General features: G+C 52.9%; 4 protein-coding genes across 4 annotated transcripts; all 4 read left to right on the top strand.

Annotated features, from left to right (window-relative positions):
- Positions 1 to 53: 53 nt before the first annotated feature.
- Positions 54 to 4,124, top strand: PV05_01074 (uncharacterized protein). Its single transcript, XM_013466023.1, has 2 exons — positions 54 to 420; positions 513 to 4,124. The coding sequence occupies exons 1-2, from the start codon at positions 280 to 282 to the stop codon at positions 3,315 to 3,317; spliced, it is 2,946 nt and encodes a 981-aa protein (XP_013321477.1). The 5' UTR covers positions 54 to 279; the 3' UTR covers positions 3,318 to 4,124.
- A 2,517-nt stretch (positions 4,125 to 6,641) lies between these two features.
- PV05_01075 (uncharacterized protein) lies at positions 6,642 to 6,980 on the top strand (the record flags this gene model as incomplete). Its single annotated transcript, XM_013466024.1, has 1 exon — positions 6,642 to 6,980. One exon carries the CDS (start codon positions 6,642 to 6,644, stop codon positions 6,978 to 6,980), a length of 339 nt encoding a protein of 112 aa, XP_013321478.1.
- A 390-nt stretch (positions 6,981 to 7,370) lies between these two features.
- PV05_01076 (uncharacterized protein) lies at positions 7,371 to 8,739 on the top strand (the record flags this gene model as incomplete). The annotated part of the gene is made up of 4 exons (XM_013466025.1): positions 7,371 to 7,567; positions 7,623 to 7,727; positions 7,776 to 8,682; positions 8,737 to 8,739. 4 exons carry the CDS (start codon positions 7,371 to 7,373, stop codon positions 8,737 to 8,739), a joined length of 1,212 nt encoding a protein of 403 aa, XP_013321479.1.
- Positions 8,740 to 9,435: 696 nt separating this feature from the next.
- On the top strand, positions 9,436 to 11,952 carry PV05_01077 (uncharacterized protein). The gene is made up of 2 exons (XM_013466026.1): positions 9,436 to 9,693; positions 9,741 to 11,952. The coding sequence occupies exons 1-2, from the start codon at positions 9,666 to 9,668 to the stop codon at positions 11,588 to 11,590; spliced, it is 1,878 nt and encodes a 625-aa protein (XP_013321480.1). The 5' UTR covers positions 9,436 to 9,665; the 3' UTR covers positions 11,591 to 11,952.
- The last annotated feature ends 267 nt before the right edge of the window (positions 11,953 to 12,219 follow it).

A 12,219-nucleotide genomic window follows, 5' to 3' on the forward strand; every position in this document is an offset into this window, starting at 1 on the left:
CCAAACACCCAAACAGCCCAGGCAGACAACACTCGTGAACCATCCATCCTCACTGAGTATTTTCTGTGACACCCGCACATTCACAGCTTGAACTTGACATCACTTGGTTCTGAGGATCGTGCCCTTGTTACCATGGTCGAGAAAATTACTACCACGTGTTTACCTACCCATAATCACCCCCCCAACTGGGTGAGTCAATGAGATCTCAGATGGGACGAATAATAAAATATAGAACCGATTGTTAGACTGCCTCAGACCTCATCCTGACGCCAGCTTCACATGATGTCGATACCATTCTTAGGACCTTCAACGATGGAAGATGACTTCGCGCGGCCACCTCAGTTTCCCTTCAGAAGGTCCTCATTCACGGACAACCGATTTGTTGCGCCAAGACAGGTCCTCAGTGATCATTATACAAAAGCGCGTCCACTCTCGTTCCCAGTTCACCTTCCCTCCTTCGTCCGCGCGTGCTTTGTCCTCTCCTGCTGACACCCTCACTTCTTCCAACACAGTCCTGCTCCGGAGGCAACATGTACAGCTTTCACCCCGACAAATATGGCTCCCCGTCTGCGAGGGGAAAGAACCAGTCTGAGATGAAGAGTCAACTCTCATCCGACAGTCAACCTTCCCACCATCCAGCGTGGAATCTGAAACCACAAGAACCTGCCCAAGACTCGTCGGCAGGATGGAGCCCAGTGGCTGGTCCGTCAAGAGAACCACAGGCTCGCTCACCATCACGATCTAGCATCACCATTCCTGGTTTCAACAAGAAAGCTTACGGACACCCTCGGAGGGAGCCTGCAATAAGCTCAAGAAGCAATCACGAACCAAGTAACCGTGTTTCAGCTTCTCACGTCAACTCAGCCCCCCAGCCTCCTGTTGATGAAGAGCAGGCCAAACATGCTTCAGCGTGGAAGACTGAACAGGCTTCATGGGCCCTCGAAGTCTCGCAGCGGACTAATGGCTGGGATCAATCTGAGCTTAACAGACCGGATCTCAAACCAAGACACAAATCCCCAGTTCCCCAATACATTCCGGATAAGAAGCCTCCTACACGACACGATCTGGCTACCTCAAAGGACAAGACTCCCGCAACGTACGCCACCCTCAAGAAGGAAGGAGAAACTCCCGAGCAAGTGATAAAGCGTCTTCAAGGAGTCGGTCTTCGCGAAGCCCATATGCGCATGAGACGGCAGGCCCAGGGAGAAGATGTCACTACCGGCCTGACGACACTTGACTTCCTCCGGAGACCTATCACTCCAGACGCCACTGACAATTCTATACTTCCCGTCCAGCCGCCTCCACCGCAATGTCAAATTGCTCCTGAGCAAGGCAAAAACCTGGATCAATCGCAGTCTATTCGGGAGCGTGGAGAACCTAAACAAGGAGCAACAGAGGGCAAGGGGGAAGAAAAGAATGCCCGTCCAATCCCGGCGGCCTGGCAAGAAGCATCGGCAAGCATTCAAGCAGAAGACACGACCTCCTCGCACCTTGCGACAAGAGATAATTCTGGGGTTCTAATCAACTCAGCGACAACCAAGGGTGTGGAAGTTTCACAGCAGGCCCTTCGGAATTCCTCCGATGATCCGGGGGACTCTGCTAGAACAAACACCACTGTCACATCTCAGCCGTCCCCTACTGAAACCTCACCTCCTCAAGCGAAGATCACTCGTAATCGCAGCAAATGGGTAACGAATGCAGAGACCAAGCCGCCACCTCACAAACCAGACAGCAACGCAGCAGGCACAGACGTGACTGATGGCTCTACCAGACCCATGGGATTGCTCGAAGCTGAATATGGGAAACTCATCCGCAGCCGAGAGCCAGCAGTGGGAGAATCAGCACTGATTGGATGGGACGGTAAGCTGCAACCACCTCCCATTGACTGGGAACATCGTGCACAATTCCACAACAACACCCCAGAATACATCCACGGTTTTGAAGGATGGCTCGGTACGAACACGGTCCGAACAATGCAGAACGTTGCGCTTTCTTCAGGAGTCCCTCCACAGGAACAGTCGACCTCTGAAATCGACTTCGGGGTTCTTCCAGCCGAACAGGTCCAAGACGTCAACAATGTCGCCGACGGCATTGGCTTCGTTCCCAGAGACACTATCCTCACTCTCGACAATGCGGCACACTACGGCCGTCGACCTGGCAGTGAAATCCTGGAGGTTTCCAATGTCTCGCCACCCGATTTTAACGCCGAGGTCAAACTCGACGCAAGAGATGTCGAGACCTTGAAATACAAAGACGAGACCGCCCAGTTGTACATTGACAGACGAATGACGTACCTGGCACGCCAGCAAAAGGAAGCCGAAGCCCAGCGCAAACTTCGAGAGACTTCCATGACTGAAGCTGCTGCCGTCAACCCCGAACCACGCCAGCCCAAACAACTCAAGACAAACGTCTACCTCCGTCCCGCCGTCCGAGCAGACTACCCAGGCATGACCCGCATCTACAACTGGCACATCAAGAACGGCGTGCGCCCGTCCGAACTCGTCGAGATCACCGAGTACGATATGGAAACACGGCACAACATGTCCACATCCGCTCGCCTACCCGTCATCGTCGCCGTCGAACGTAACCGCAAACACTCGCGCCACAAGCCGGCCTCGCGACGCGTGAACCCAAACCACCCGATCCAAAACGTCGACCCCAATTACAACGCGGTCGTCAAAGACGAGAACATCGTGGGCTGGGCCTCGGCCACCGACTGGTCCGCCTGCGACTACGTCGAAACGACCACGGCCGAGCTCGAGATCTACGTCGCGCACGATTTCCGACAGAAGGGCGTGGGCCGATGCCTGATGGACGCACTCCTCGACGCCACGGACCGTGGCCACATGAGCAAGGGCGGCTACGACTTCCACGCGGCCCCGGAGATCAAGCATCTCTACAACTGCGGCGGCGGGCGCGATCTGCACAAGATCATCTTCCAAGTTCGCAGCTACAACCGGCCCATCACACCGGAGCAGAAGTACAAGCTCGAGCGATCCGTGGAAGCCAGTCGGGACTGGGGTTACGCGAAGGGCGAGTTCTATGGCCGTGCGAACGGTCTGTATGCGGCGCGCAAGGCGCTCCCTCCGCGTGAAGAGAAGAAGGATTTCAGCAAGGCCGCAAAGATTGACGATCGCGAAGACGAGTATGATGTCTGGTTGAAGGAGTGGCTCGAGAGTGCTGGCTTTGAGGAGGAGGCTTTCATCAAGAAAATCGGCACAAAAGGGAGGCGCTATGTTGATGTGCGCTATCTGACCAAGGAGACTGCCTGGCAGCCACAGGAGAATCGCATTCCGGATTTCAGCAACGGGCTCTGAGAAGCTTCACGTCGACACAAGCTTGAAATGGATCAATGCTTACAACGTCAGAATTTCTGGTCGACGACAATCTTGGTGAGGGTCATACGGCCACCTGCACCGTTTCCCCGGCATCATTACTTCGGGCACAAGCTTGAGCCTGGCCCGCCAACCCATCATGTCCGCTCTGTCGACACTTCAACTTCATCCCTTTCAGCTGGATCATTCGGTAATCAGACAAAACAGGATCCCAGAGCACTCCAAGCATAAGCATGCTTCACATGCTAGCACAATCTGATCACATCCCTATTCAACGCTTTTCAGTCTTGCTTTCACCAAACACCTTCGATTTACTCATCCTGGATTGTATAGCATTTCGTCCACTGGCGACAGGACGGTTGGCCATATCCAGCACGTTTCCATTCCGTTCCGTTTCGTCTCATGGAGCAGCGGACTTCGCTTTGCTTTCAAAGACAAGCAAGCACAGCGATCACGGCCCTGAATTTTCCTATCGCGATGTTCCGACTACTGCTTCATCATCAGCATCAGCAGCATTTTCTTACGTGATGCGCATATCATGGCGCCAAAGGGAGCGCTCGAAAATCATCACTTCAAGGGGCATGGGCTTGAATTTGCCTGGAGAATGATTTATGAATATCATCATCTGGAGAATGGGCTATGGAAGTTGAATTTAGGTCATTTCGATGAGTTGCCCCATGGCCCGCAGGGCTACATTGCACAAGCAAATAGCTAGCTCATCATGATGATCTTCTTCTCAGCCCCCTTATGTGATTAGTCGCAAGCCCTGAACAAATATTGCATACTGTGCTCCTACCATTCCGTTTCAACCACATACGTGCCCTGCTTCGACCCTGCAGGACCCAGCAGATAAATTTAGTACACGACGAAAGAACACGCACTTGTGGAAAAAGCCAACTATGTAACCATGCAAACAGATATGCACAGATAGAATTCCCAGGGGATGAAGCTGCTGTTGGCTGGGCCTTGTAAACATCTCCTGTCACCAAGCCTGACAGAGAAAGGTCTGAATAAGTAATTCCAACACGGCGCGCAAGCAACCACATTTCGAAGCCTACACAGCAAAAACGAGCTGACATTCAATCTTGTCCGGCGTTATGTATGGTCAGGAAAGACACATCCAGATCCGACATCTTCGATAGAGAATAGGCTAGGTGCAGTTGGTCAGGGGTATATTCAAGCCACGCCATGCATCCAGCCATATCGAGATTCGCCAAGCGAAGAGGGCGATCTCAGTTTGGGATGACTTGCATTGTCCCAGCGCAATGGATCGGTCATAAGGCCTGTGGCTTGTACTGAGGCTAGTGTACTCCAGTTGCTTCCCCATTTCGCAGTAGATGAGAAGGAAACCTGGCGAGGTTTGACAGAGGACCGGGATCGCAGCTCCTCAAGCTCATGTGCGACAAATGGCTTGAAGCTAGGAGTAGCTTAGAGCTGTCGCATTATCCTGCCAAGTTGCTTTTTTCGGTCAGGTGTGAAAAAGCACCCGACGTTCAGCTGGCCCTGAACCCCACCGTGGCCTATCGCATGTCAGCTTTTGCACGGAAGTTCATGCGTCGGTTGAGATTTCCGCCTTTTTCGGAATGCCATTGTGAAACCCGTGCTCTTGTCTACGCATATTGACTTGTGCCCGACCAGGAAGCGAGCCATGTTTCTTTGCGTGATCTTGGATAATCAATTTTGTGCACCAGGCAGCTTCCATCTCTTGCAACCGGGCATCAGTGGAGATCTCGTTCTTGCGCTCCAAGGGACCACTGCGGCCAAAAGGGGCTTCGCTACCCCGGCGCTGCGATAGGCGAGAACGGCGCCAGGATGATCAACCAGTTGGCTGATCGGATATGCAGGTCATCGTACCGATTGGGGTAGATTAACTGATTGGCTTGCATAGCTTTTCCTGTGTGCCTTGCTCATGCCTGCCACAAACAACTTTTTCCTTCCTCTCTTCGGATGGCTTGTGAGTGCATGGACGAGGCAAAGGGAGAATGACAGGTGTCAGGAATTGATGACAGGCCAGTAGTCAGGGGCTTGAAGGGAAGGGAGGTCCTGCTGCATCAGCAGTCTTTCGTAATTCCTGTACGGAGTAGCAGAGTAGTTGTTATCCCGGCCTTACCCAATTTTTCTCTCGATCTCTCCGTAGGTTGCCCTTATTTGAGTTCTCAAGAAGATCGGAGGAAGAGGGACAGACCAGCACGAGCTCTGCTCTTGCTCCAACGCAATACAAGATGGAAAAGCGGTTTGGCTTTTGAATCGATAGTGGACCGTCACCGGTCTTGCAGCCGGCAGGGAGCAGCAAATAGGTGTCGAGTATCGATGTCGGACAGGGGTCTGCAGTCCTTAGTGGCGCAATAGTTAGTAGCAGATGTCTTTTGGGGGTTCTTTGGCGCGAGAAGGGCGAGAAGGGTAGGGATGAGCAGCACTGAGCTTGGGGGAGGACAGGAGGGTTTGCTGCTAGTCTCGTTGGGCAGACGAAGAGGAGGGGTAGAGTTTGAGAGACGGGTATGGCGGGCACATAGCGTCGTTCGGATGAATTGGATGACCTGAAGATGTCAGCAGTTGGGTGAGACGTGAGACATGAGCGATGTTGAGATGAGCACGATGAGCAGAACTGTCTGCGCCCTTGCAATACTGTGTAGGTATAGTACCTAGGTAGGTATGTTGGCATTTACGTGCCTGATTCCCTCGTAGGCGTGGTGCATTTGGTGCCTGCATATGGAGACCCACGAGACGAGACCTTCATGCTTATTAGAGGGCAGGAAGCTAAACTGGCAAGCTGCGCAGGTGCCCAACTAATGCCATGAGTGCCAAAGCTGTCGCTGAACCCGCCCATCATCGTTTTGCTGCGCGTGTAGTCTCCATCCCGCCCAGAAGCTGTCCAGTGGTTCGCTAAGCAACTAGGTTAGAAGCCCTCGAATCATCATCCATGGCCAACTCTTCCCGCCTCGGTCGCCCATGCGATGCCCACCACGCCTACCACAGTCGCGCACAGTGCCACCAGTACCACCCGTGCCATCCTTCGCTTGCCTTTGCCCACTACAGCCTTCAAACCTTACCTCACTCGAGGGAGAATCCGTCTGCTTCTTCTTCCTCCACCTCCCACCATCTTGCTTCTTCTTCCTTTCTCTTCCTTTTACGCAACCTTGCCCATATTTTGGTCTCCCTTGTTGTCTGCGCGTCTTCTTAGTCTTGCAGTGCTACTTGCTTTCCTGCTTCCATTGGCGCATCCTTGCTCGCGGAGTTTGCCTGTCGAATCTGTCGCTTTGGCTGTAATTTGGCCCCCGATTTAAACCACTGCGCAATTGATCCGGTATGTGCGAAATCTCTTCTGCACCTTGTCAGGATTTTCAACACAGAGCGTCCGAGGAAGAGCTGGATAGCTGGACTTGGTGCGACACACAAAATCCTGTCTGGAAGAGTAAAGAGTTGAATACATTTGATGTCGCGGATGATGTCGACTGTGAGGTCGTGGGAGGACTTGCGCAGCTTGATCACAGTGAACGAACAGACACAGGACAATTCTCATGGCATGCGCAAGCACAGAAACACGGCACAATGCGCGACACCGCCCTCCAGCCTCACGCGCGCTATTCCATCTTTGGGCAGCAATACCCATATCTCGAGGTGTTTTCCATGGTTCACTCGCGCTGACTTTTCTCTCACTTAGACTTGAAATATCCACATTCGATTCTCCAAGAACCCTTTGTGTCGCTTTCGCACCTCGCAGCCTTTCAAGATTGCCGTTCGGGATATTCTTCTGCAACAAAAGCTGGTCAACTTTCAGCATAATACTTTCGATATCCTCTTCGCGGCACACTCTTTGTGACGGTCTTCACTGAACCAATCTTTGGTACGTTCTTTCGTGCGGTGAAAGGGCGCCGTCATAGGCCGATCTGTGAGAGTACCACTTCAGAAGTCGTTTATCACAGATCGACTGGCTCATATTTTCATCGCGACTTGCTACTGCTCACTGATACTGACTTGTCGCGACAGAATCTTACTCAACCTCGAACCTGTCAATTTAATCTTCCGACTTTCATCATGTCCTTCGAAGGTTACGGCCAGTTCCCGAACGCCCAACAAGAGGGTGTCCCGGGTCAGGGTCCTCCGCCTCAGGATGGAGCTGCCCCAGGTCAGCCAAACGATCCCTCCGGCCAACAGCAGATGCCATGTCAAGCTCCCAACGTGAGTGGCACTCCTCAGTCTGGTCCTGGGGGTGAGGGCAAGACCACTCTTTGGTATGTCGAATCTCAGAATCATCGCACCGAGGTGGTAAAGTTGACTTGAGTATAGGATGGGTGAACTAGAGCCATGGGTTGACGAGAACTTCATCCGCAATCTTTGGTTCCAAATGGGTGAGCAGGTCAGTGTCAAGATGATTCGCGACAAATTCTCAGGGTACGTACAGACAAAACATCTACTTCTTCGTCTCTGAACTCATGGTAGCAGCAACGCGGGCTATTGCTTCGTCGATTTTTCCTCCCCACAAGCCGCTGGCAAGGCTCTTCAACTCAGTGGTCAACCGATGCCAAACTCCAACCGCCCTTTCAAGCTCAACTGGGCATCTGGTGGTGGTCTGGCAGATCGACGTGACGACCGCGGTCCAGAGTACTCCATCTTCGTTGGTGACCTTGGTCCAGAAGTCAACGAGTACGTCCTTGTGTCACTCTTCCAGAGCCGTTTCCCATCATGCAAGTCGGCAAAGATCATGACCGACCCGCTTTCTGGCATGTCTCGTGGCTACGGTTTCGTCCGCTTCTCCGATGAGAGCGACCAGCAACGAGCTTTGACCGAGATGCAAGGCGTTTACTGCGGCAACCGTCCCATGCGTATCTCAACTGCCACCCCAAAGAACAAGGGAGGGCCGATGGGAGGTGGCGGCGGAGGAGGTGCTGGTATGGGGATGCCTGGTGCCGGCCCAATGGGCTATCCACCTATGGGAGGACCACCGATGCAGCCATACTACGGCGGCCAGCAGCAGTCAATTCAACCCATGAACCAATTCACCGATCCCAACAACACCACCGTCTTCGTTGGTGGCTTGTCTGGCTACGTCACTGAGGACGAGCTCCGCTCTTTCTTCCAGGGCTTCGGAGAGATCACATACGTCAAGATTCCACCTGGCAAGGGCTGTGGCTTCGTTCAGTTCGTCCAACGTCATGCTGCAGAGATGGCTATCAACCAGATGCAAGGATACCCCATTGGCAACTCGCGCGTTCGTCTCAGCTGGGGCCGAAGCCAGAACAACTCGGGTCCTGCCGGTACTCCATATCGTCCTGCACCACCACCACCGATCTATCCCTCCATGGGCATGCCTCCTGCTCACTCATACGGCAATTATGCGCCGATGAAGGTCGGTCCAGTCTCTGTTGATGAGTCCACGCCACAATACTGACGTCTATGCCAGTGAGGTTTTGGCACGCTGGCACAGCAGGCGTTCGTCCATTCACCCTCCTCCTGTTACGACGGAAAAATACATTCTCTTTTGTCGTTGAGAGCAGTGCGATCACATTAGCGTCATCAGTTGGTATGGGAGGGTGTTTGTCAACAAAAGTTCTATTTATTTCGTTTCCCGATGACCCCTTACCATCACTGTGCTGGATGGTTTGTTGGCTGTGTACAACAAAAACATGGCAATTGACTTTTTGGTTGAAAGTGACGATACCAACGAAGACAAGCGAGTTGTGTGCTTTGGAAGCAGATATCGGCCAGGAATAGGAGCATGGACGGATCCTTGAGATTGCAATCGGTGATGGATGAGCAAGTGGGCGAACGATGATGTTTCCTTTTTCTCTCATACGAACCAAAGGGTTCCGAGCATCGAGCTCAACTAGGTTCATGATGAAACCTCCCCATTCCATCATAGGAACCAAATACTACGTACGCACACGAATACGATCGGTATGGAATGCATAAGATGATGCGCTGATGTTTTGGCCAGGACATTTAGTCCGGTCTCCCACTTCGCGTTGAACATCCTATACATACCACGTGACCATTCAGCTTTACAGCCTCGTCAACTCAGCCTTTTGTCGCTTCAGCTTCTCCCCACCAGTGCCACCTTAGTGACTCCGTGTGACTCGTTACCCGAACCTCGGAATCTCGACCATTTCTCCAACTTCTCTAGCCGACGAGGCCGACACTCTTGCACGATGGGCATTCTGCGGGAATCAATTCCCCGTGAGACGATTCCAGCCTTCAAGATGTGAATCAACAGCTTTGGCAGGGTAGCCTGGCCTTCAACACCACATCCCCTAGCTTTATAACTCAAGCGTCATCAACCCAAGCATCTCGGAACACGGAGGAACCTCGACAGGACTTTTGTCTCATAACAGCATGACATCTAGACCGATTCGTATAGCAGGTAAGCAGAAGCACAGTGAACATGTCTTCGGATCGCTGACACGTCAGGCGCTTCTGGGTCTGTATCCGACCGCCGTCATGCAATCGCCTCATTTGCAAAGGCGTATCCCACGGATCCTGTCGACGTGATCATCTGTGACTTCATGAGCGAGGTCAATATGACGGTCGCCGCTGGTAGAAAATGGGAGAAGCAATCAACAAGTGCTTCTGATCCAGATCCAGTCCTGGCTGCTGGGCCAGCCTTTGAAGCGTCCTTCCTCGAGGCACTCGAACCAGCGCTGGAAGATCTAGCCAAGTATAAGATCAAAGTAGCCGCGAATGCTGGAAACGCCGATACCGAGACACTGTACAGGATCGTCTGCGAAATGGTCAAGAAGAAAGGCCTTGATATCCCGGTGGCATGGATATCTGGTGACGAAGTCCTCCCTGCTGTCAACGCCGCACTGCAGGATGGCTCATCAAAGTTCAAGAACATATACACTGGCGCGACCTTGTCGTCTTGGGATTTCAAGCCGATCTACGCGCATGCCTACCTCGGCGGCTTGGGCATCGCTGAGGCCTTCGCTCAGGGCGCTCAGATCGTCGTGTGCGGTCGTGTCGCCGACGCATCGCCAGTGATTGGAGCAGCGTGCTGGTTTCACGAGTGGCAGCGGTCACAACTGAACGAGTTGGCCAATGCATTTGTTGCAGGCCATCTGATCGAGTGCTCGAACTACGTGACCGGCGGCAACTTTAGCGGCTTCCAAACTCTCGAGCACAGCCCAGCGGGATGGGTCGACATAGGCTATCCGATCGCCGAGATCTCGCGAGACGGTGCCGTCGTCATCACAAAGCAGAAAAACACTGGTGGAGCCGTAACGATACATACGTGCTCGTCCCAGCTGCTCTATGAAATCCAAGGACCGTGGTATTTCAACTCCGACGTTACGGCAGTTCTAGACCAGATCTGGTTCGAACAGCTGGGTCTTGACCGCGTTGCTGTGCACGGGGTCCAGGCATTGCCACCACCTCCCACGACAAAGGTCGGTCTGACAGCGCGCGGTGGCTTCCAAGCTGAAGCGTTCTACTTCATGACCGGCCTGGACGTAGACGCGAAGGCGCGCATGACGGAAGCCCAGATCCGCAATGGCCTGAAGCCATACTCGGACAAGTACTCGCTCTTGTCGTTCAGCGTGCTGGGACGGCCGGCGCCGGATGCGGATAATCAGAACGCGGCGACCGCGGTGTTCAGGATCTTCGCGCAGGCCAGGAAATCAGAGGACATTGCGCCGTCGAAGTTCCTGCGTCCGGTGATTGACAACATCATGCAAGGGTACCCCGGATCGACGTTCCATTTAGACATCCGAATGGGCATACCAAAGCCCTACTATGAGTACTATGTCACATTGCTGGATCAGGCCAAGGTGGCGCATAATGTGCATTTCAACGGGAAAGACACACTTATCCCGCCGCCGAGCGTGACAAACGTGTTCCCCGAGAGACAGCCCAGTCAGCCTGTGACGAGTTTGCAGGTTGACATGACCAAGTTTGGGCCGACGGAGCGACTTCCGCTGGGCACGATTGTCAATGCGCGCTCGGGAGACAAAGGCTCGGATTGCAATTGTGGTTTCTGGGTGAAGAGTCAGGACGAGTTTGTGTGGTTGAAGAATTTGCTGTCGAACGAGATGATCAAGGTGTTGCTAGGCAAGGAGTATGACACCTCGAGAGTTCCGCGCATCGAGATTGAGAGGTTCGAACTGCCGAATCTCAGGGCCGTGCACTTTTTGTTCCGAAATTTACTGGATCGAGGCGCGACGAGCACGGCAACTGTGGACTTTCTGGGGAAGAATACGGCCGAGTATTTGAGGGCGAGATATGTTGATATCCCAACGAGATTTCTGGCGAGAGGGAAATTGTAGCGGAGAGGAGATGGGACAGACAAAGGCAAACGTGCAACTCAGAAGTTCAAAGAAGTCCCGTCGCCTTTGCTGTTCAACTACATCAGGATGCGCAGTCGGCTCAAGGGTCTGACGGATTCTCAGTGGTAGGTCGGGGAAGCCTATTGGCGTCCTGCTTCCTTCCCTCCACCGGGCAAGTCATACTGAGAGCGTTTGAATGTGTGCTCGCATGAGGGTCTGTGTGTTGAAGCTTCTTGACGCGAGGCAAGGCTGGAATATCAGGTCGTGAAACTGTTGTCTTGGGTCTGTCAAAGGAAAAACACATTGACAGTACTTCTCCCTTTTTGTTCAAAATGCTTCTCTACGTGGTCTTCAGCAATGGATCAATGTCGACGTACGCTGTCTCTTCCTTTGAAACGAAAGGTCCTGATTGTGCACCGTCCCCAGAGAACAAAGACTGGGAAATGACTCAATGGCAATTTCTTTGTCTTCCTGTCTTTATCTCTCGACAATTTCATTTATACGGCTTTGTTTTCAGTGTGTTGTCTTTGTCAGTTACCTGCCTCTCACACTCGAGCTCCCACGAAACAACTACTATATCTATCCCACCTTTCTCCCCTGGACTGTTCGAGGTTCTCCATCAAACGTCT

Source organism: Exophiala xenobiotica (assembly GCF_000835505.1).
Source record: "Exophiala xenobiotica strain CBS 118157 unplaced genomic scaffold supercont1.1, whole genome shotgun sequence".
Taxonomy (NCBI): domain Eukaryota; kingdom Fungi; phylum Ascomycota; class Eurotiomycetes; order Chaetothyriales; family Herpotrichiellaceae; genus Exophiala; species Exophiala xenobiotica.

Bases quoted from the DNA above. Each gene is read 5' to 3' on its own strand.
- PV05_01074 (XM_013466023.1), top strand. From the start codon at position 280: ATGATGTCGATACCATTCTTAGGACCTTCAACGATGGAAGATGACTTC. The intron at 421-512 runs GCGCGTCCACTC...CTTCCAACACAG, and splicing joins TCAGTGATCATTATACAAAA to TCCTGCTCCGGAGGCAACAT.
- PV05_01077 (XM_013466026.1), top strand. From the start codon at position 9,666: ATGACATCTAGACCGATTCGTATAGCAG. The intron at 9,694-9,740 runs GTAAGCAGAAGC...CTGACACGTCAG, and splicing joins TAGACCGATTCGTATAGCAG to GCGCTTCTGGGTCTGTATCC.